Here is a 24,734-nt window from a genome sequence, read left to right on the forward strand (position 1 = left end):
AAAGGGCAAGTCAGTAGCTTCTCCTGGTTAAAAAGCTTTTCCTCTTGAGGCATTTGCTTCACTAAGTCTTACATTCATGAATGTAATGAAATCAGTCATTACAGGCAATGTTCCCAATTTTTTTTCCAACTACCTTACTGCAACCACATAGTTTTCACCACATAGTTTTGTCTCCTGCTTCAAAAAACTGAATTTGTTGAAACAGAGCGGGCATTTTCTTCCCTTTAACATAGGTAGAAAAATACTGACTTTAATCTTGGAATGGTACAACAGTGCCAGTTCTGAAAGTGCTCAGGGAAAGTAATTGTAGATGTGAGTTTGAAAACAGTATCTAGGCAAACAAACCCTTCCTGGAACAGAAAATCAAAAAAGCCACTCTCAGCAGTGGTCTGAAAGGGCTGTCGACAAGTATTTTTGTCTGTATAACTTCATTTTTGCCATTTGTAATTCTAGTTCAAGAGGGTGTGGTGGAAAATGCAAGAGACTGCAGGTTGTAGCAGCCTGTAATCAGCATGTTTGTTTCTACAATGAAATGTTTCTCTGGTTTCTGAATATTATAACTTCTGAGAAGCTGGAAGCTTACATCTGAAACTGATTCTTCTTCATAGATGTGGCACGTTGAGCTTGCATTTCATACATATTAAAACAGTACCTGAATTGTATCTCTAGCTAAGGAGGTACAGTATTTTAGTTTGAATTCTACTGCTTTGTACACTTGGAAGATTCCAAGAACTGGGATCGAATGTCATCATACAAACATCAAACCCTAACAAGGTGTTGTTTGTATGTTTATATAATAGAAGTATTTTAATGTAATCTTCTTCCCTCTAGAAGAAATTCTGAGGTTTGAAGGTGTTCTAATAATCTGTTCCATCTATGGAGTCTGTGTGCTGTGTGCCTGGAGTGTGGCCAGACTGGTAACATGACAGAATCCTCTTTGAGCAAGTCCTAGTGGAATTTTACACATCACCTGAAGTCCCTTCTCTGCTAACAGCTCCTAATATTGCTTATCTGTGATAAAACTGAGCTGGTTAGACTGGCCCACGCAGCCTCCTTAGGCAGTCTGCTTTAATTCTTGGTTTGTTAGTGCTGGAATAGGTGTTTGCCCCGTCCTGTGGTTCTTCCTGTGTTGGTCTGAATTGGGCTGATGGTTTTAGCAGAGCATCATCTTGGGAGCAGCATGCCTGTTTCTTCCTTGACCTCTGCTGAGGTCTGTCCCAAAGGAGAGGGTATACTGACTGATGTTTTCTTTTCATGGGCAAAAGGCGTGATGAAATCTCCGATGACAAGAGGGTGTGGTACAAGGAAATCGAAAGACACTACATCCTTTTTTTTATTCCTAGGGCAAGAAGATGCCTCTCACCCCAGGAGCTACTGCCACCCCCTGAATGACAGTATTGCTTGGGAGGTGAAAAATGGTGGAAAATGGAAAAGTTGAGTGACAGCTTGTCAAAACCAGAAGCAGTAGCTTCAGCAGAGCCTGTAATTCTCCTTACAGTTGTGTAGCTCAGAATTAACACAGTTTCAGCCCCTTGCTGGAGACAGTAACAAACAGATTTAGATGTCTGAAGTCCTGGATTGTATTTGGGTGACTCTCCAGTGGTGGAGTGGCTGGCCCCTGGCACCAGTGTGTCTGAGGCAGAAAGCCATTGTGGTTGCCTTTGTGACAGGGTTCCCTGCTGTGGCTATCGGCCCTTCCCAGCAGAACCTCCTGGCAATGCTGTTGTGGGCCACGCTTGGGATTGTTTGCTCATTGTGCAAACTGAAAGAGGCTAATGATAGGGGAAATTCTGATGTGGAGTTGTTTGTGCGGTGGGTGGGGGCCGCTGTGTGCCAAACCCCTTTAATACATACATTGGTGTGGCATTGCAAAAAAAAAAAAAAAAAAAAAAAAAAAAAAAAAAAAAAAAAAAAAAAAAAAAAAAAGAAACCTTCAGGGATCTGATTCTGCTGGGTGCTCCATACACTTAACCTTTCTCACAATGTTCAGTGGGAGGTCACAGCTGATAAAACCCTAGTGTGAAGGGTTTTTTTTATTCTGGTCAGCTTTAACAGATATTCTCTGCAATCACTTTCCAAGGCAGTTTTCCTTATGTTGTAGACTGTTGGAGTGCTGGTTTTTGTTTCTTAGGATAGGATATATTTAAAATATTGAGGTGAGCTGAATATTGGCATTGGGGGAACTGGACTTACCACTGTAGCATGAAAATGGCATGCAGTGACTGTCACCAGAATACAATCTTAAAATCTTCATACAATTCTGTTAGTTGTAGCAGTTTTTGAGTGTGTGCTTAACAGAGGCAAGGTTCCTGGTGGCAATGATTTTGAACATGTGTGCCAGTTCAAGTTCAAAGGGCTGATTGAAGATAGAAGAGTTTAGAGACGCTGTCAAAGCTAACCTAATTTCTGAAAAGAATTACCCATTTTTCCTACTCTTCCTTCAGGGTATTTCTTACAAATGTTCTAGAAATTTTCAAAATGTCCTTGGTATCCACTCAAATGATTGTGGCAGCTTGGTAGTGTCTGCATAGCTAGGTAACTAGGGACCAATTATAATTTCATAATTTTGAAGTATCACTCTTTCTTATTGTCATACAGTATTTAGGGACTCTTTCTAAAGCTGAATCTGCAAAAATTTTCATTTTGCTGGCCCTCCACCTCTTTTTCTTATAAACTCCTTAATATATATAATCTGTACTATGTCACGATAAAAGTTTGGGCATCTGTAAATGAATGGAAAAATAACATGTGGAAGAGTTGTGTCACACAGGCAGGGTGAGAGCACAGTACGTTTGTATGTGCTCTGCATTCTGTCCTGACCAGGGAAGAGAATGGCCCTTTATGTGTCTGGTTGAGGTCTCTTAGGTTGGCCATCATCCCTTCTGATCCACTCTGAAATTTTGAAAGCTTGCTTGTGCTCTGGATCAGGGATGCCACAAATAACAATAACTTTCTCTAAATTTAGAGCTAAGGGTATGTTAAGATCCTGTCAGATCATCCCCTCTAGCAACGTGATTCTGAGGTTCTTCTCAGGGTACTGATGTTATCCTTAAGCTTTGGTGGGTTCAAATTAGTCTAGTAATAAGCAAGTGTGACTAATAAGAAAGTAAAACTTACAGTTCTTGTGGAGCTGATTTTAAAAACAGATTTAAAAAAAAAACAAACTGACTTGGACATCTTTATTTCTTGTATTTTTAGGTCATACATTTGTGTCAACAAGTAGTTTGCTTACAATGTGAGCAAAGTGTTGGGTTTTTTTTTTTATTCTGAAATTAACTCCACCCATAGTGATAACAAAATCTCTGGAGGCTTGTTTATTGTAAGAGACTAAGAATTAGGTGTCTTGTACTCTTTTGTTGAAAAATCAAGCTGAGAGATCTTAGCATCTCCTTGTCAAACAGAGAATCTGCTTTCCCACACTGCTTGGACGTAGGAGAAATAGAAATTAATTATTAATTGACACTCATGCTATTTTATAACTAGTTCTGAAATCAGTGCCTAGTGGTCGTACCAGGGACTTCTGAATAACTTTTAACAGGCTTACCTGTTAGTAATTATAGTGTGTTATAATGTTAGTAATTATAATAGTGTATACATGAGCTGTGTGCTTAGATATTGCCTTCAGCCAAATCAGGGACATCCTGTAAGCTCTTTCCTCACGCCCTTAGTTGGCTGATTTCTTTCTAGCTGTGCAGATCTGCTGAAAGAGAAGGAACTCTGTCACACTCTGAACAACCTGGAGTACTTCCCCAAAGGAGCTTGAGGCTAAGACTGTGCTTGCCTGCTGCCTGTAGTTGCCTGCCTGCCTTTGCTTGGCTCTCTGGTGGTTGTGTAGGATGAAAACAGCTCAGGGGCATTTCCCATTGTCAAAGACAGAGGGGATCCAGCATGTCAATTCAGCAACAGCCTTTCTTCAAATAAGTGAAACTTGGTCTATATATATTCTTTTTCTAGCTTTATCAGTTTAAAAATAATATATTTTTTTTTAAAATGCTTGGTTTAACATGTTAATGGGGCAGGATTTCAGAGACATTTGGCAATAAAGTATCAAGTAGCACAGTTGCTGATTTCTCAGGTATGTTAAATACACCCAGATGAGAATGCTCCTCCTTGGGCTGTAAGGTGCACCTGTCTGGGCAGAAAAGGATAAGCTCATGCCTAGCAAAATGTGCATACCATTATTTATCCTTTTTAACAAAGTCAACTGATACAAGAATACTGTGGGTTTAGGGGGGAGGTTGGTTGTTGCTCTCCAGAGATTGAAGGGGGGTGGGGTGGGTGGTGGTGGTTGTAGAAAACACAACAAAAAAATCAAAACCCAAACCAAACCCACCTTATTCTGAGCAAACTTCTTTTTTGCTGAAGTTTGCATTTGTAACTGAACAGACAAAAAAGTAAGGGGGCATGTATCTTCCATAAGGCTTTCTGCATCCTCTGTGGTTTCTACCAGGTTTATCAGGCCAAAGTGAAAGTGAACTACCTTGGTCACAGCCCACCTTACAAAGAGCCAGTAAGAAAAGCAAGGCTGTTTTAATTTTCCTCTGGTGAGGTAACTGGAGATAAGGAAAAGACTGGTTTTAGTAACGGATATGGCATTGGACTATACTGGGAACTGGGATGATACATTTTCCTCCCAGTATTGACTGCTAACTTGTCTACTATAATAGTAGCAGATGGATTATCTGACTGGATGATGCTTGTCTGGAACAGTTAGTGAAGCAGAGTGGATGGGGCTTACTTTGTGTGGTAGAAGTGTGCTTTAGCAAAAAAGTGGTTACTAATAATGTTTTTTTTAATCTCCAAATTGGGTACTCCCTCAGTAATTTTTTGTACTGTAGGGAAAACTATACTGTCTTGGTAAGATCTATCCCATGTGCCTGGAACTGTGTTGTATTTTTGAGTGCCAAACCAAAGCCTTTGTCTTCAGAGTAGATTAGCTTTCATTTGTGGCTTGCCTGAAATCCTAAAATGCAACCTGTTCTTCAGCACAGCATCAATTTCTTGGAGATACCCTTGCTGGTAATGTGAAGAAAGCTATGATGCAGGCTCGTCTGCTCACCTACAGTTTCTTCTATGTGTCCCATAGGCTGTCATTTGTTCAGGGTTGTTTTTATGCTTTACACACCTACTTTTAAAGCCTACAAAGTACTGGGAACACAGTGTTTGAGCAGAACCTGTGAGTGAATGCGCATACTTTCTAGCAGCCTTTTCTCCTGAGATTCAAGTTGTCCTTTACTGCTGTCCAGGCTGACTCTAATACCAAATATGTATTGTCATAGGATAGCCGTTCCTTCATTGTGAAGGTTTTGCTGTGTGTTTGGATTACTTGCGGGTTTTTTTTTGTGTTTTTTGTTGTTGTTGTTGTTGTTGTTGTTTTTGTTTTGTTTTTTTTTTCCCCATGGCAGGTTTACTTGGGTTGTGTATGAAGAGGGAGGGGAGGCCGTTGGGGAGCCTCTGTGCAAATCCTTTAACACAAGCAGACAAACAAAACAGTAGGAGGCTGTTGTAGAAATTAAATAAGTGGAAGCTAATAGAAACTGTGAAGGCTAACAGACCTTGAAAGACTCCTAACTCCTGCACTCTGTAGCCTCAACAGTCTTCCTACAGATTTCCTGAATGAAATAAAGTTAAGCTTCCATATAGTAAGAAGTGCCTACACAGATTTACATATTCCATGTGTCTGCCTAGGGAGTATTTAATTACATAATTTATAACACATTGCTTGTAAAATGAAGCTTATTTCAAACTTGACAGTGCAACTACTAATAGGAGAATAAGTCTGAGTGCTAACTGCAGGTGACATAGTAGAAAGGAGTATAAAAATGAAGGACTCCATCTTCAGTGTAGAATGTACATATGGATCGAATGATGTATGGGGCCAACATGCCAGTCTGATGCCCCATGTATGGCCCTCTTCTAGGGGAGAAATCACGTAGAGCAGGGTTAATCTGCTTAGTGTGTGTGTGTTACTGACACTTGCTCAGCACAAGAGTTGGGATCATAGTTTTTGTTATGGATTCTGGTGGAGACCATATTTCAATGGGCAACAGAGCTGCCTGCTTTTCACTTCTTCCTCTCCAAAATCAATTGACTTCTCGCACCTATGAGCATGTAACTCGTGCATTTTAATGTTCCAGGCCTGGATGTGTCTGTCTTCCCTTCTGACTTCAGAATAAATGTCAGTTGGTTTTGTTAGTCATCAAGACTTGTGCTGACTGCAGTCTAGTTAGTTCTCCAAGGATCCAAAAGCAAGATGCTAATTTAAATTAATTCATCAGGGTGTTGTTTGTAGGTTTAACACACCCAGACTTCTGAATAGGCATAAAATGGAAGAACATGCCTGACTACAAACGGAAATAGACTGCCTTTTTGTCATGTTTCCACCTACTTCTACTTACCCAAAACCTCCCTATCTAAAGAGACCCCAAAGGCAAGAATTAGAGGTGTTGTTGATGAGGTATCAATCATCAATTGGGGAAATGTTGCATAACCCCATTGGCTTGCTTTTATTCTTCCTAGTATAGCTCCCAACCAGTTTAAAATTATATTGCTTTATTGCTTAAACCAATCAAATAGTAACTGATATTTTTGAAAGTCATGTGTGTGCAGCTATTGTGCAAAAGGAATAGTCCATATTCCCAATTTGGGACTACCCATTACAAATGTTTTGGGTGTAGTTCTCTAACAAATGCCAAACCAGACTTTTTTCCTACACCTTATCTAGATATGTGCAGATTAGAGGCATGCTCATGCAAAGTGGAATGTTTAAACAATTACTCATTTTGCCTTGTAAACATTTTATGGTTGTTTCCCACTTTCAAAGATGAAAAAAAAAATTCTAATATGAATGTTTGGCACTTACAATGCCTGGTCTAATATCCTTTTACTCCTATTCTTGCATGAGTGATACCTCAAAAAGTTTATTTTGTCTATTTTTGGAAGGTGACCCAGAACCTAAATCGTTCATTGTCGTTTTTGTTGGTTTGGGGCTTGTTGTTATACTTGCAGCAAATAGGACTGAAGATAAATTCCTCAAAAGTCTTTTGCCTTCCACTTTCTCTAATCATTTGGTATTTCATTTGCAGGAGGGAGGTTTTGGAAGTGAAATTGTAGATAAGATGGGGGTATCAGGCTTTGAAGGGCCTTTAATTTGCCACCAGTCATGGGGATGCTTTTTCCATATGTTCAGAATAGGGCATGTGAGGTGTAAATGAATTCGCCTCTTTGAGCCAAACACCCTGATATAAGTGCTGCTTGGTTTGTCACAAGAAGTGACAAGGGTGTGCTGGCACCACACAGACTCTCCTGTGCAAAAAGGTCAGTTTAAGCTGTTGATTGAAGAATGAGGCAATGAAAGAAGTTATTAAGAAGTCAAGTTGTCGTATCTTGTAAATCCTGTGGTAGTTTGTAATATGGACTATGAATAAGAGGGTTACAGGAAAAGGAATTAGGAGGTACTGAGGAGGTGTAGCTGAACAGTTTTAGATACAGGCATGTATTGCTAGGCACTGTTGTTACAAAAAAGAAATAGAAGTCATTATCACTTTGCCCTAACACGCAATGAGCTATTACACTTGCCTGCAAAGCATAAGATAAACCATTCTGGATTTGTTGATAGGAAGGTTGACAGGGGCTGATTATATCAGAGTAGATTTTCTGCCTTACAGTGGAACTTTGTGATCCAGCCCACTATCAGATGTTCTGGAGGTGGGGAGAAACAACCCAGTTAATACACGTGGAGATTCTGTTTGCCTGTAGAGTGCCGGACAGTTTGGGCATGAAGAGTTTATCATCGTGCCATCAAAAATGTTTCATCTAGGCTTAGTGGAAAAATCATATTGAGTAATGGGGAAACGCAGGCTTATTTTAAAAGAGGATTTTAGAGTGGACTCCTTTTAACTATGTACCTTCATTTTCTTAAATTTAATGTTCCTATAAGAAGAAACAGGCACTAGCTCTATTATAACTTCAGGCTATTTCACTCTGCAAACTGCAACATATACTAACTGGCGTTTTAACAGACCACTGAGGGACTCCAGAATACATGCTTACATCGTATGTAAAGCTGTTATTCCACGTTCTCCTAATTGCAAACTTGGAATCTGAATCTTAATTTGGATACCTACTAGTTATTTGGTCACCAAGAGGAAAAAAACCATTATGACAACTTGGTTAGCCTTTCGATTGACTGGCGAGCTGGCGTGGAATCGAGTGTTGGCTTCTAATTATGGTGTGCTGGGAAGCATATGTAGCAGTGGAAAACCATGGCTGCAGCCTGATTTCTCCACAATTCCTTTCAAGGTAAACCAGAAGCCAAGATGTAGAACTATTTGTCTTTCTGATAATAGAAATTTACTTCTTTACTTGTGGCTGGGGAATACCTGGGAACAGCTTTAATATTTAGGTTGCTTTTAGTTCCTCAAAAGATGGGACTGAGAGGCTAAATACTTCTTTCAAAGAGACGAGTAAGCCAAGCTAATAAAGATCAAGTGCTATCAAGGTGAGAAGGCAAAAGTAATTTGTAAGTCAGGTACTGCGAGCTTCTGCTGTTTCTCACCATAGAAGCCCTATCAGCAAGGTGAGTTGTTTGTAAAAATCGTAGTCTAAATTAAGAGCATGTTTATACCTTTGTTAGTAAGCATAATTTTCTCCTTAAGTCTAGAAGGCTTGTTGAGCTGGTGGAAATAAGGTACACTAACTTCCATAGGCAGCAAGCAGGGGTGGGAGCAAGGTGCCCGACATTCACTGCCAGCCAAAATGACAGCAGCGTTGGCCATGGGTGATATTTAATGCATCTAGAGCCGTGACAAATCCGTGCATCTGTCCTGCTTATGCTATGTTAGTTGGTCACAGATCTGGGAGTCCAACAAGCAGGTAAGTAGGCTGACACAGTTGAGATGCCTGGGATCCTGTCCACTGCCACACTGATATATTGGTTTGAGCTGACTTGTAAAGGTCTCCTACCACACCCTAGTTTCAGTGGTTGAATACAAAGGGGAAGGGAGAGTGCAATGTCTGAGGTAAAATGGTTGAATCAAACAGGGTGAGGGCATTGAATACTTGTCCTGTGACTCAGTACCTTCCCATTAGCTAACCTCCCTTGGCATGTGTTGACATAGTGCCCTGAAGCACTAGCTGGGGTCAGAGCTCTGCTGCCCTGCAGGCTGTAGAAAGAGCTGAAAAGCCAGTTCCTAGCCCTAAGGAGCATCTGGTCTGAGGAGACAAATAACACCTGGGAAAGGAGGTGAAAGGGAGAAGCAATATGTTAAAAAAGTTCTTGCATGCCATATTTTCATTATTCCTACTGGCTGTGTTCATAAACTGGCTGAGCAATGAGGAGTTGGCTCATACTTGAGTAATATATTTGCTTGAGGGAAGTTACTGCTGTGTTCCTGCTTCATATGAAAAGACCTGGAGCATATGAGAAGTGTGTATTTTGGCTCTTAGAGAAGCACAAAGTTATAAGCCAGAGGAAGGGCCCAATTTAAATGGCACAGTAATGCTATAGAAGGTTGAATCTCGGCATTAAAAATGCCAGTGTTGACCTTAACTCCTGGCAGCCTCAATTGCGTGTAGCTGATTCAAGACAGAAGACTTTTACACACCTAGGAGGATCTGACTGTTGACAGTACTTTAATAAAGAAGTTTAGGTATTCAAATTCTAATATAGCTGATGCATTCGAATAAGCCTTTTAATTTCTGGTCAAACAAGGATGAAGGAGAAGTTGAGTGGTAGATAAGAATGGTCTGTCTTAGTGTGGGGTTTGGGACTGGCTCAGTGTCCTTTCTCTGCTGTGAATGGTTGTCTGTACTTGACAATCAAATCTACCAGCTATAATAAAAGGGTTGTTATCATAGCTAACTGATTACACTAGAAGTTCCTTCTCCTAAATTCATGAGCAATACAGAACTGGCATGAAGCTCCTTGGGCTTGGACTAGATGACCTTTGAATGTCCCTTCCAACCCAAACCACTGTGTGATTGGCCATCTGGCCTGTGGAAGATGGCACCATCCCACAGCAATGGGACTGCGTTAGCCTTAAAAGTCTCTTGAGTAATGTGATTTATTTTGATTTCTTCCTTGGGCTCTGTTATTAGCTTGTTTACTGAAGGAAAGGACATAAATGGAGAAGGCAGACATTACTATTTGATTAAGTCCTCTCTAAATCTGTATAGCAACTTTCCTGGTCTGCAGGTTAGTCTCCGGGCCATGTATAAGCATATGCCTACTGTGTTGTGTTATATGCCTAATGAGAAAAGAAAACAATCTCTCAAATTGCATACAGCCATTCCTTTGTAAAAGCAGAGTGACTCTGAAGCCTCAAAACAAATTATTGAACGTTTGTTTCACAGTATTTAAAATTGCCATGATGCGATGGATACGTATAGATTTATAAACTGCACAAACTTATTTTGTTCTTTCTTCCATCTGATGTTTCCTTTCCTTATAACTCATTGTATTCATATAAGGATTTTTGTGTAACCTGTGGAAAAAATGGCATCAGCTTTCCAGTGTTTTTTTGGAATGTGTGTGTAAAAGTAATGCCATATGAAGAGCCTTAAAAGGCACCTTCTGAGCCCCAAAACAGCCATGGACTTAATTTTGGCACAGATTTGTTATGCTGCCCTGCTAGCTTATCTCAATTTTAACTTCGGAAAACTGGTCTTTGGAGGTAAGAAGTCAAGGTCTGCAGTTACTGGAGACTTCTGCATAGCTGTCTCTGCTTGAGAGTTTATCATAGCAAAGCATATGATTTTTCTTAAGAGTTACTTCAGCTGTTGCTCTGAGGGTATCAGGGCTGAGGCTCTTCCCTCTCCAGCTCATTGTTATCCTTTGGCTAATTAAATAAGGAGAGTAACAGGTCAGAAGATGGAAATAGTATGTGGAGAGACAGCATTTAAAAAAACCAAACCAACCAAAGCACACACCACCTGCCAAAAACAAACAAATGTTTTATTCTGTTCACACAGGTAAGTAGATTGTGTATCTCATGTTCTCTTTTTTTTTTTTTTTTTTTTTTTTTTTTTTTTTTTTTTGTTCTTTTTTTCTCCCTAGGCATTTACCAGAAAAAGTCAAAGATGACATTCAGCTAAAGAATATGAGTGGGCAGTGGTTTTATGAAGCAAAGTCAAAGAGGCACAGGGATAAGATACACGGAGCAGATATTATTAGAGCTTCCATGCGACGGAAGCCTGCCACACTTGGTAAGCATTTGGTTTACATTTTATTTTGGGAAGTCTGGCTCTTAGCTAACTTCAGACACTGTTGTCTGTGAAATACAAGAATATTGGTGTATCTACAAGGAGAAAATTATGCAAAAAAAGACATTTCCCATGTAGTTTAGAGTGTAAGCTTTCCTTCCTCCCAATGCTATGTATTAGAGAGAATTCTGTGTGATGACTCCTAAGAGGAGGGACTGGCTTGTGTTTATATTGTAGGACTAAAAGCCCTCCACTCCTGGACTTCATTCTCATTTCTGTTTTTGAGGTCCTATAAGCTATCTTGGAACATGCAAAGAATCAGAGATGGAGGAAGTTGCTCTTTAGTATGGATTTCCAAGAATTTGGGTGCTCAGTTTAAGACCTCTGAGGCTTATTTTTTTTTTTTAGGAGACCAAAGGTACTTCAAGTTGATTTGAAATGGGTAGGGACCATGAGCTAGAGGTAGTGGTGATAACTACTGAAATACATGTACCGGGAGTTCTGGTGGCTAGAACTAGCTAACCTTGTTGTCCAGGTTAGCTCTAAATGCACTCACCGTCCCCACATTGTGGTGGGTGCTCTCAAATGATCTGTCAGAAATGTCTGTAAAAGCCAACGGTGTTCATGTGCCAGATAACAGTTGCAGACAATAATTTAATAGTACAGACAGGTAGTAGTATTTTGTGTGTCAGTTGAGTAATGTTGAGAAGCTTGGTGCTTACTTTATAATAAAGATTATATTCTGAAATGCTTATTTAAAAAAAAAACTCAGAATGTGGGAAGATAATGCATTGTGTTTAACATCAGAAGTAAATACAGTGTTTTGATTGGAGAGAAACAAAACAAAGAAGTAAAACATAAGAGCTGCTCCACTGGATGAGACAAAAAGCTCATTTCCCAGCACCCTGCTGAGAGTGCCTGACAGCATGTGTAGGCTCCAAGGCCAGGACCAGACTGCAGCCAATTGTGCCTCAGACTTTTTTGAAATAGAGGAGGTATTTCTGAATTTTTTCTTCCCCATTAATTTGTCCAAGAAGTTTTTTAAAGCCATGCCTCTAACATTCACATGTCCTGTCTTGAGGCATTTTAAAACAAAGGTTTTCCACATAAGAAGTGACCATTTCCTTTTCTGGTTTTGAACTGATCACCATTATCATTATCCTACTGACTGGAAAGGGGAAACATAATCCCCATTTTTAAAAAGGGAAAAAGGAAGACATGTGGAACTACAGGCCAGTCAGTCTCACCTCTGTGCCCAGCAAGATCATGGAGTGGATCCTCCTGGAAACTATGCTGGGGCACATGGAAAAACAGGAGGTGATTGGTGACAGCCAACATGGCTTCAGTAAGGGCAAATCATGCCTGACAAATCTGGTGGCCTTCTATGATGGGGTTACAGCATTGGTGAATAAGGGAAGAGCAATTGATGTCATCTACCTGGACTTGTGCAAAGCATTTGACACTGTCCTACATGACAGTCTCATCTCTAAATTGGAGACATGGATTTAACAGATGGACCACTTGATGGATAAGGAATTGGCTGGATGGTCACACTGAGTAGTGGCCAACAGCTTGATGTTGAGTGGAGTCCCATGACAAGTGGCATTCCTCAGGGGTCAGTGCTGTTTAACGTGTTTGGTGACATGGTCAGTGGGACTGAGCGCACCCTCAGCGAGTTTGCTGACACCACCAAGCTGTGTGGAGCAGCAACATGCTGGAGGGAAGGGATGTGCCATCCAGAGGGACCTGGACAGGCTGGAGAGGTGGGACAGTGAAAACCTCATGAAATTCAACAAGGCCAAGTGCAAGGTCCTGCACAGGGGCTGAGGCAATCCTAAGCATGAATAGAGGCTGGGCAATGAGTGGATTGAGAGCAGCCCTGTGGAGGACTTTGGGGTATTAGTAGGTGTAAAACTGACTATGAGCCAGCAATGTGTGCTTACAGCCCAGAAAGCCAACTATGTCCTGGGCTGCACCAAGACAAGTGTGGCCAGCAGGTTGAGGGAGGGGATTCTCCCACTCTACTCTGCTCTCGTGAGACCTCCCCTGCAGTGCTGTGTCCAGCTCTGGGGCCCCCAACAGAAGAAGGACACAGACCTGCTCGAACGGGTCCAGAGGAGGCCATGAAGATGCTCAGGGGGCTGGAGCACCACCCTGTGAGGACAGGATGAGAGAGTTGGGGTTGTTCAGCCTGAAGAAGAGAAGGCTCTGGGGAGACCTTAGAGCAGCCTCTCTGTATTCAAGGGGGACAGGGGGCTGAAACTAGATGGCCTCTAAGGTCCCTTCCAAACCATTCTGTGATTATGCAATCCCTGGGGGAGAAAGTGAACAGCTGATCTATATTCACAAAACTATATATAATATAGTATACAAAGACTGCTATTCTAATTCTTTCAGCATCTGACTCTCTAGTCTGAACAAAGTTCTGGTTTATTTTGTTACCTTTTTACAGAAAGTGATTTTTTTTTTTTCCTTGAAATTGACTCCCATCTTCTCTTAACCTTCTGGAGTTCTACAAAATCTTTTTGATTTAGAAGGGCAAGACTCTTACGATTCTCACCAGATTGTGCTGAAATTAGCAATCTTTATTATTCTAAGTTCTATTAAGGCATTTTACTGTACACTAGTAAAGCAAGGTACTTCTCTCAATACTCTAAATGGACTACAGCTCGCTACTTTTTATAGGTTTTGTACTACAATTTAGCTTTGTTTTGCTGTGTCTAATCCTTCAGTGTTACACCACCTCAATTCCTATATTCCCAGATAGGAGTTTGGATAGTGGCAGTTTAGTCAGTTTGAGGTTACTGTGTGATGTTTTGGGGTTTTTAAGTTAACAAGAAAAGGCCTGAAACAGAGAAGAATGCAAAAATTCACAGGTGGTTAGTGCAGCATGTTTGTGGGTTTGGCTGGTTTGGGATTTGAAGGTTATGAAAATCAGCTGTAAAACTCTAACTAAATTTTACAGTAATTTATAGCTTAAAGGAAAATACTTAAGGTATATTATCTTGAAGGAAGGTAAATTACTTCTAATCTTATTAATTTAACAAAGAAGCATACTGGTACATTCAGAACGATGTGCAATTGCTTGGTTTCAATGACTCATTAGATGTCAAGCTATCTTTATTTGCAGTGATGGATAGCAAAAGTAAGAATAAAAATTTTGCCTGTTTTACATACTAAGAAATTCTTCATTTTTAAACTGTTGAAGTACAAAAAGCAGTAGAGGGTATAATGTAAACTAATGTTTTGACTCTGAAAGGGGTTATCAGAATAGATTATGTCCTCCAAAAAGAAATGCAAATGTATTTGCATTTGGTGAATGAGTGGGGCTTTTTGGTTGCTTTTTCTTTTATACTTAGCTTCTTGTGGTAATTCTATCCATAAGGGATTAGCCACTTGCTTCAATGACAGTGATGATCAGCTTCCAATTTACTGCTGCAGAAAGAGAATAATTGACTTGATTAACTGAACTTGAATATTTTTAAAGTTTTCTATCATTTAATTGTTTTTGTTTCCTCAGGACACTGAGGTTGAATTTTCAGTGTTTATCTAGGTGCAAGAACTACAGGATCAGTCTTTAACAGGGTTGTTACTGAAAACTCCTCCATTTAGGATCACTTTAAGGTCTAAAGCAGATGTGCCTGGAGCAGTACGTGAAATTTCTAGTAGCATTGAAAAAACCTATTCTTCAGAAGGCACAAGATCTGCTTCCGTACACAGTTAAAGTATAGTGGACTTCTGAAATAGCTGTAGGGCTGATTACAAACACTTAGATTTGCTTCTTAAGCAATCCTGTATGAACATATGGGAGACGACAATATTCTTGTTTCATGTTTTAGCTGAAGTGAGTCAGAACAAATCAAACAAAGCAAAGAACAGTTGGGTGAGCAATGTTAATAAAGAAGTCTTTGTGCCACCAGAACTACATGGCATTGTGGAACATCAAGAAGATGAACAACAACTGAAATCTAGTTCAAGGTAAGCTGTCTGTTTAATCACACAGTATGTATACATCAGAACTGGTGAAAATTGTGAGCTGTAAATTCCATCCAAAATACTGTACTTGCCTCTTATTTCAAAGGTCATCAAATGTTTCCCCAGAATCGCCCAAGGAATTTGTGCATGTGAAAGATTGACAGATCATAGTTGTGTATTGTTAACTGTTCTACATTCAAATTCCTCTTCAAGGAAAAAGTTGTCAGTGTAGTATAGAATGCTGCCACACATGTTCTCATGTCACAATATGGTCTGGTTCCCAGAAGCAAGACCAGGGTTTTCTACTTAGAATGGGTGGCCATGATCAGTTCCTCTGTGCAGGGAGACAATAACCTCTGAATCTCTTCATTTGGTCAGTTAATGAGACCAGGCTATTGATTCAAGCCTGAATTTTAAGCTTGGATCATGTGAAGAATCAGAGACTAAGAAATTGCTCTTAAGAATTTTCCAGATTTTTGCGTGCACTGTTTAAGACCTCTGGGATGTTTTAAGGAGACCAAACTTACTTCATGTGGAAAGAACTTTGGACACTTATGGAAAATAATTCAGACTCTATCAAGAAAAATGTGTCTTTCTGGAAGGCTTCTATTCAGACTAAGGCAAGATGGTCAGCTTGGATATGCCTGAATGGCTATAGTTGTCGCAGGAAAGTTGGATAAATAGTTTCTGAACTACAGAGGATTTTGTATTAAATCACTCTGACTCAAGGCTGTATACATCCCAGTCAGCTCCATTTTGATTTGAAATATCTTGAGTTGATTTCCAGGACAGAAATGTCTTCTTAAAATACCTACCTGTAGTAACTCATTGACTGTATGAAAAGCTTTCAAAAAGCCTGCATTTGGAAAGGAAAGCTGATCTCTTAGCTAGGGTGACAGCAGATGGAAATGAAATGTCTGTGAATGGGCAGATTCCTCAATGCTACTGAGGAAACAAGAACCGGCGCGTAATACAGATAGCTGTTGTTTTGTGCTTTCTGTGAACAGAATGAGGTAAGAGCCAGAGTTACTTCTTTAAGGTGGCTGTTTTACTTCTGTTACTTCAGCTCTATAACCTTTTGCTTTCTTGTCTGTCTTCTAAGGCCTTCTCTGTATGTCATCTGTTTTCTCTTTGCAGCAAGGCTTCTCTCCTACTATGCATTTGTACAGTATCTAGTAGCAGTTGAATCTTTCACTTTTGTGGTCTGCAAACTGGGCACGCATGTTCACAATGAATGGCACCAAAGGTTGGTGTAAGTCTTAACAATTATGGCTTGCATTGCTGGTCTTTCTTAGCCTTTATGTCCATTATCTGTGAACTCAAAAGGGTATTTGTCTTACCCACATCTGAAACCATGCTAAAAAAGGTCAAATAAACTGCTTTGTTATAGACTAGTACAGTAAGGATGATAAAGGTTGCTTATCACAAAAAAGAGCTTAGCTGTTCCCCTGCCCCCAGGTTGGCTGATAAAGCTGACAGAGTTAGTTGTTACTGAATGTATTTTTTTAACAGGTGGCTTTTACCTTCAGGAGATTGTTATGGAGTTATTTCTTTATGGACAGCACAAGACATGCTCCTGTTTAATACATCTTCTAGAATATTTTGCATGTCACCTTGAACATCAGGAAAAGATGATGAAACTTTAAATATAGCACAACCATATAATGTTATTCTTACTGTTACAACTCCACAAATTCTGTGTGATTGATAGTAATACATTTCATGAACTTCCAGGGCAGCCTTTTTCAAAGTACAACATAACGAGGTTTAAGAACACATAGACAATTGTTTGGAATATGACCAACTTGGTAGTGGTGTTTAATTTAAAGTGATTTGATGACTTATTTCAGGTCACAGCCATGTAGAACTTGATAGCTACTGTTCAGGACCCTCTCCTGCCCCTTGCTTCGAATTGTGCCAGAAATTAATAGGCCTGTATGCCTTGTTCATGTGTGCTCATACTCTCACCAATACCCTTTAAAGCAAGCTCACCCAGTCCAGGATTTATGAGGCAGTTGGAAGTGGTTCTTAGGATATGTGGAATGGATGCTTACATGCATTTACTTTGCATAAATACGTGATTAGGTGTCTCAGATTATTTGCTTCTAAAATGTCAAAAGGTGAAGCAAGCAAAATGACAGGACTATGTGCAATTCCATGCTTATGATTTCAGTGTAGGCTTATTTCACTGTGACTGAGCTTAGTTTACACAACACATTGGAAGTTTGCAGGAGGTGCACTGTGTCTTTAAAATACTCCTCTTTTCTATTCTCTTAATACTAGACTTTGAAAGCAACTGGCCTGACATGGCTGTGGGCCTGTCTTTTAATGGCAGCAGCTGATCAGGAATTGAGTGGAAACACAATGCTGGGAAAGCAATAACCCCACCAGTTAGGTGGGAAGGGAAAACCTAGACACCACAAACATTTAATTTGGCTGTTAAAATAGCAGAGCCACAACAAATTAATTGAATCTTCCTGTTGCAATGCAGTAGTCTCAACATGGCTAGAATTAAGAGGATGAGAGAGAGTATTATTCTGGAGTTTAGGACTGTACCAAGTGAGTTCACAGCTTCTAGTGCCCAAATGCTACATGTGATTCGAGCACTTGGACTTTTAAAGCATTTTAAAGTGCTGCTTTCAGGGTAGGTTTATGGGAGTTGTGGATTTTAGGGTTTTAAGTGGAGTTTTTTTTTTCCCCCCTTCACTAAAAGTGGGCTTCAGGCCAGCGCTGGCTGGCAGGCTTTGCATAACTTTGAACTACTGCTAAGCTGAGGATTGGGACCAGAAGATAGGTGATTAAAAAATTACCCACTTTTTTTTTTTTTTTTTCTGGATCCTATTCTTAAACCAAACCAATTCTTACTGAATGCAAAGAAAGTTCAGTTCTGGTAGATCTGTTTGAAACTGCTCAGGGTCAAATCCAGCCCTGGGGCCAGTTCAACTGCTGTTGAGTCAGGGTCCTGCTATATTAGGTGGGACAGAAATCAGCCCACAACCATATTCTTAAAGTTAGCATAGTGATCTTCGTCCCCACACCCCAAATACCTAAATTTAGTAATGAAGCTATGATTTTTTTAAATTTTTTTTTTTCTTGGGCGTTATATCACTGTGGTACTTTCCTTGCATACCAGAGTCTTTACAAGCCAGGTGTGTGAAGTGTCTTTGAAGGTGTAACCTTGCACAGAGTTTTCCTAGGGTGACTCAGACTGTCAATATTACCTTTGTTCAGTGATACCATCTGTCTATATACTGAATCTCAAAAAAAGGGCAGTGTTAAAGGGGTTTTACTGTTCAAATTAAAATTTGTACGTTGTTTTCTGCGCTAGGCTAGAAAATATTCTTAGCCTACATTGAACAGGTGACAACTGTGGGTTCTAGAGTTCTGCGAAGTGAAAAATTTTCACAAAAGCCCTAATTCCTAAAATCCATGTAGTTTTGCTGGAATGATAGGGGTGCTGGGATACCTAGATCAGGACACTTCTATGGAGTACCATTAAATTGCACTAGCTTTACTCACACCAGGTTTCTACTGTTCAGGATGAGCCCAGGAAGGCTTTGGTTTGAGGGGTTTGGGGTTTTTTTTGGTGGGTTTTTTGTTTGTTTGTTTTTTAAATGGGAGGCTATTTCTGTGCCTTCAAATCTCTAACCCCTTTCTCTATCTTTGCTCCTGCCTTTGCCTTGTTGCGTCTTGGTTGCTGTCCAGTGCTGTCCAGTCTGTGTGGAATTCGGGCCTTTGCTGTGGTTCTTGGCCCTTTTTTTTTTTTTTTCTGAATTGCAATGCAGGATTTGTTTAATCAGAATGTATTTATCAGTTTGGCTCCATACACTCTTTTAGATTAGCCTTGTGAATGCAGCATATCTGGGAACTGATTGTTCCCAGATTGCTTGCCATTTGTATGGGTTGACTCGTATTTTCAGACCATTTGTTGTGAAATTTACAGTATCCTGGGTGTGGTTTTCTTTTCTCTACCTTGTTCCTTCAGAGCAAGGTTTTCAGTATGCAATGCCAGATGCACAATCCTTAATTATTCTATGGTAAATCTGAAGCAGCCATTCCATTAAAATACCGTGGGATTGTGTGTGTGTTCAGTGAGAGTTAAAGTTACCTCCCCGCCTGTAAAAACTGCAGACCAAAGAATGTCTTACCAGTTTCTTGCAGCCCAGGGTACATAACAGTAGTTTCTTCATTTTAAATGAGTGAAGGGTTGAAGCAGTCGTGACCCAGACCTTAAAACCAAAACAGAACAAAAAAACCCTACAAAACCCCCCATGTTTGTCTTGTTGGGTAGGAGATGGTGTAGATGAGACACAAAGTACAGGAGCACACAGGTGCTCTTAAAACCAAAACCAAACTCAAGTGCTATGTAAAAGCAAGAACACAGTCTAGTTCATCAGAACAAAGTTTCTTTAAATAAATACATGTATTTTCAGATTGGAAAAAGAAGTATTAGAACTAAGGTTAAAAACTAATGTGGAATTCTGTTTTTTGAAAAGAAAATAAAAGTTGCAGTACTGAAATCTTTGGGAACTATTTTTTGTTTTTTATTTGCAATCAGAGAAGAATAAAAGAACAATAATAATCTGTTATACCTGGTGTGTGCATATAACAGGCTGCTGCAGTTAGTGCTGAAATTAGAAAGTTTTTATTTTTTTCACTCACAGCATAATTTCCATTACAAGATCAGCTCATACCTTCAGTATGTATCACTATGTGTGGTGGTATATTTCTTAAAGGTAATGTTAAACCAAAAGAGTGAGGAAGAGATACCAGTTGTAATCTCAGCTGTAGACTTTTGTATTTTTTTCCTAGCCTTATGTTCAGGCTGCTCATTACTGTGTCATCTTATCTTCTCCATAATGATTGATGTTTTCCCATTTGTAAAATGGAAGTGATGTCACTTCTCAGACACATCAGTCCAGAAGCCAGTAGCCTTTCAAGTGTGGCTCCCAGACCTTTTTTTGTTTCCTGAACTTTGAGGTTAACTGTACTGCACCCTGGAGAAGATGGGGAAGTTCTTTCCTCAGCAGGGTGGACTGTTGCCAGTTACCTGACTGGAGAGATCTTTGTCCAAGTGAGGAGGCAGCTCCTGTTTGAACCTGGCCCTTGATGAGAGCTGGGAGCTGTTATCTTGTCCTTAGATACCATGTCTGTCATCAAAAGCATTGTCTTGTGGCTCTGCTGCTTACCAATCAATATCTGAAAGTCACCCATGCCAATGATCACAACTAAAGAAATACTCAGTATTGGAATCTCCTTGTACATCTATAATGGAAAAAACACAGGAGTTGTTTTCCTTCCTAGTGTTGAGGCTCTACTTCCTACCTTGAGAATATTAATTTTTCCTGCCTTGTACTGTTTCCCCCATTTCCAAAATCATAAGCACGTGAATTGGTTTAATGATAGCATTTTCTATGTAAAGTTAAGATACTGAATGATGTTGTCCTGTAAAGATCATATTTAAATCCACATCTAACTCCCAACTTCAGAAAACAAATGCTTTTTCATATCTGAGATGTTTAGATAAACTCAATTTGTAAAAGTCTGTTTTGGAAATAGTTTTGGAAAAAATCCCTTGCATCATTCTGCAAATAGATGAAATATTTCTTGATATGAAGTAGGAGCTGTTTCTTCTAGCTGTTTTAATTTCTTCTTATCTGGGCTATAATTAGTCAAGGTCACAAGTAATAACTTCACTCATGCTATCAAACAACAGATTTTATGGATTTTTCTTAATTGTAAGAATAGTTTATAAGCTGTACCTCTGAGGGGACGGGTTGTCATTTCTGGTGTGTCATGTAGTTGCTGTAGTGGTGATACGGCTCCTCTGATTTTTCTTACTCAGAGTTTGCAAAACTGTTTTTACCAGATTTTGGCACTTTCCTCCACTTTTATACTTCTAAGGCTGAAATCAGTGTAGAGTAAGGATGGAGATGGCAACACTGATATTGTCTGGAGAGCAGCTATATTACCTAAAGCTTGCTTAAAAATCTAAAAGATATAAAATAATTATTTCTGTCACACCAAGGAGAAGTTGTACTGAATTATTTAACATGTAAATAAATTTTTGCAAGGAAACAAAGCAGCAAGAATATTTATTCCCTTGCTATGGAAAGGAGAAGGCTTGCTTCTAAATCTGATGAGAACAGGTTAAATAGAAAGCTTTAGGTGCCAAGAGGTTATATTTGAGTATATATAAATGAATCTTTGTTTTGATTATTCAAAAAGGCTTAAAGTAATGTCCTGTTTGCTGAAGTTTGTTATATGCTTTTTCTTTGCAGTTCTAAAACAGTAACGTCTGTGTTAGACAAACCAGAGGAAAGATCTGTGAAGGCAGCAATCTCACAAGTAAAGGTATGGCTGGTATTAAATATAGCAGAAGCTATCTTTTATATTTTGTGTGTTTCTTTGCTTCAGTGATAAAGACAAAGATTTGAGGAAGAAAGATAATAAGGTGGAGAAAAAAAAGAGTGTGTGTTTGTTTGTTTTAAAGGGAGACAGTGGAAACCATTCAAAGTTCAGCACCAAAGTGCTGTTACGGCTATAATCAGTGGCTGTCTCTGCTTGATGTTATTTCTAACCACTGGAAAGAATTGTCCTGCTGTCTTTCAATATCTCTAAAATCACAAAACTTGAGATAAAACTATTTAACTTGCAACAACTTGGGATTTTCAGGTATCTTTAAGGTGGTGGCTTATCTCTGCAGTTGGTGACTTCAAAAAAGAACGAGATGAAGCTATCACTAGGAGTTCTGATAGTTCTCTGGTTCATATTGTTTAGGTTTTTTTTGTGATGTATCCATTTTAAGAGGCATGCTTTCAGGCTCTTTGACAGGGTAGTGAGGCAGAGGAAATCACTGCACTTTTCATTTATTTTGTCAAGACTGTACTGATGCAACACTTTGACCGAAACTATAATGTTCGTTCCTCTTTTAGCAAAGGAGAAATCCATTTAATACCACTGCACCAGGTGATAACTTGAACAGTGGGGAATCAGAAAACAGACCAGCCACTCTACCTCAGCTATCAAAGGGTAAATATACTTATTTAGCATATGACTGTGAATTTCTTGGCGGTTTATATGGAAATTACTTTTACTTTCATTGCTTCTTTTGTAAGATATCAAAACCTGTTTTATCTTAACTACTTGGACCTATCAACTAGTTAATTTCAAACCCAGTGTTTTGGAAATGACTGTTTACATGAGTAAGTGGGTTTTGCTTCCTTTGTTGTACTCACAGTTCTAGTCAGTATTAAGCACTCCATCTGAGAGGGCTGTTTGTCCTGAATTGCATTTAAGAGAACAGAGAAACTTCCTTGAATTTGGTATAGCTGCCTTTATGACCTTCCAGTCTTTACTGCTATTGGCTCAGCAGAAGAATCCTAACTCTTTGATCTTTATTATTTTCCTTTGTTTTCTCAGTCCTGTTTATTTTCAAATCCTCCCTTTCCTGCAGTAGTCTCTGCAAGCAAGTAGATGAGTGGTGATATATCACAATACAGGCATTTGAAGTTGTAATTTGCAGGTTTATATGTGGAAATTACTCTCCTGTCTCTGTTAGAAAGCTTGCAAACAGGAAAAAAGAAGACTTGCACATTAGGAATAAAAAAAAATAAATATCTCCCTACCAGGAGATCACTTCTGCATTTTACCTTGTTTCATTTCATATGGAAATAGCCTGATTCAATTTCTGTAGGTTGCTGTTGATGTTCTGAACCTGAACTCTATTCTTCTGAATTCTAAAGCTGCCTTTCCCTGCAATCTTTGTCCCTTGCAGGAATAATGCTCATCAAAAGTTTGGTCTGCTCTCTATCTTTGGAATCATCAAATAGTTACTGTTTCTAGAATAAGAAATAACTGCAGGATTTTCATCTGCTAAAACATCCTATTACATACAAACGAAATCAACACCTGTGTTCAATTTCTGCATGTCTTTTACTGCAGATTTTTAATAAACCAGTCAATAAACCAGTCACTTCATTCTAGATCTGCACTGGGTCATACCCCTCTGTTTATTCAGATGAATGTCATGTAAACTCATGATTTCTTCTGTCTTACAGAAATTTTGTCACTCTCAGAAGAGAGCCGACCTAAACCAAACTTACAAAATGATGAAACAGAGAAACATGAGAAACCTTCTGTAGAACCTCCTGATGAATCACAGAAAGGACTAGTTAAGCGTCCTGTCCCAAAAGCTAGAAAATTAATTCATAAAGCAACAGCTCCTGTGTCACAAAGAGAAGATTTCATTTCAAAACCAGCCAAACAGACCGAGAGGGTGAATGGCATCGGTACACCGCCCAGGGGCATTCTGAAGCGCAGTTCAAGTTCAAGTTCCACTGACTCAGAAGTTCGTGTTAGTCAGATGTTAGATGTTCAGAAAAAGAATGGTCTTCCTACTGCAACTATTTTTGAAGGAGAAGCTGAGAAGAATTCTCTTATGGAAGAAGTGGGAGACTCCACAGAAATTTCACTAGAAAAACTAAAACAAGTGAGGTTCTCATCTAGCATGGGTAAAGGGGAACCTCTGCAAAGCCCACAGCTACACCGTGGTAGAGAAACAGGAGAGTTTGATTTGCTAGAATCTGATGAAATAAAGAGTAGTGGAAGCAATGCTATTAAATCAGATTCATTGGGGAATAAGCAAATTCCTGCTGTAAAACCTTTGGGAACCTCTTCATCAGCTCTACAAGTAAAAACAAAAGATGGCTTACGAGAAGATACATCAGCATCTGGCCCTTGTGACACTAATAGGTCAGCCTTCCTGGGTAACGAAGCCTCGCAGACAAAGATGGTTACTCCTAAGACACTTGAAACTCCACAGAAATCCTCCAGCAATATCCTGCCAAATGGCAATAATGAACTGAGTGTTGATGAGACACGTGAAAATAAATCCAACCAGATCTTGAGCCGTGAATCAAAGTCACACACAAACTTTACTGGTAAGAGACTAATGGGAGTGTGGAACAGAATGCAATAGCATATGGCACGTATTCATTAATGTTTAAATCACTTGTTTCTAAGACTTGATGACTAGGAAACAGAAAGAGTAGGAATGTGCTATATACTGCAGAATTAAATTCTAAATCACTTTTTTGTATTTTAATGCTCTAATTTAGTCCAGTATTTTTTAGATTATCTTCTATTGGTATTCTTAAGAATTAACAATCAGATCAAAGCCTGGATAGGCACCTTTTTTGTGGATGATGATGGTGAAGTAATGGCATTTGGATAAAATTTCTGTCATAAGGCCTGGTATATCTGTCTTTATGGGAACTGAAGAAATTTTGGTGTACTGTTGTTGACTGTCTTTGGTAGTAATCCAGTTGTTACTTGGGGATTTGCTCATGGGACTAAACACAAGTATTCTGGGTTGTTCCCCCTGCTGCCTGCACAGACCCCACCCCCCTTTTCAATGTAGCCATTTCCTTTAGAATGGGGATAACCAATCTTATCTGCTTGCACCCTCGAAAGTAATGTGATTAATCTTCTGGTAGGATATATCAGTGCAGGAATTTTACTTTTTACTCCATTGCCTGCAGTATGGTTCTTTCCAA

At 39.4% G+C, this 24,734-nt stretch overlaps 1 protein-coding gene across 5 annotated transcripts in view; it reads left to right on the forward strand.

Annotated features, from left to right (window-relative positions):
• Window positions 1-24,734, forward strand: part of SYTL2 (synaptotagmin like 2) — a 47,767-nt gene that overhangs the window by 1,668 nt on the left and 21,365 nt on the right. For 4 of the 5 annotated variants that reach the window (XM_026851181.1, XM_026851212.1, XM_026851190.1 and 1 more), the window contains exons 2-6: window positions 11,057-11,205; window positions 15,042-15,180; window positions 21,459-21,531; window positions 22,113-22,209; window positions 23,238-24,119. In XM_026851181.1, the coding sequence (XP_026706982.1) occupies window positions 11,057-11,205; window positions 15,042-15,180; window positions 21,459-21,531; window positions 22,113-22,209; window positions 23,238-24,119 (1,340 nt within the window). The remainder of the gene's footprint in view (window positions 1-11,056; window positions 11,206-15,041; window positions 15,181-21,458; window positions 21,532-22,112; window positions 22,210-23,237; window positions 24,120-24,734) is intronic. The other variant, XM_026851220.1, reaches the window with a different exon arrangement.

The sequence above is a fragment of the Athene cunicularia genome, assembly GCF_003259725.1.
Source record: "Athene cunicularia isolate RWA chromosome 1 unlocalized genomic scaffold, athCun1 chr1_part1, whole genome shotgun sequence".
In the NCBI taxonomy this organism is placed as follows: Eukaryota; Metazoa; Chordata; class Aves; order Strigiformes; family Strigidae; genus Athene; species Athene cunicularia.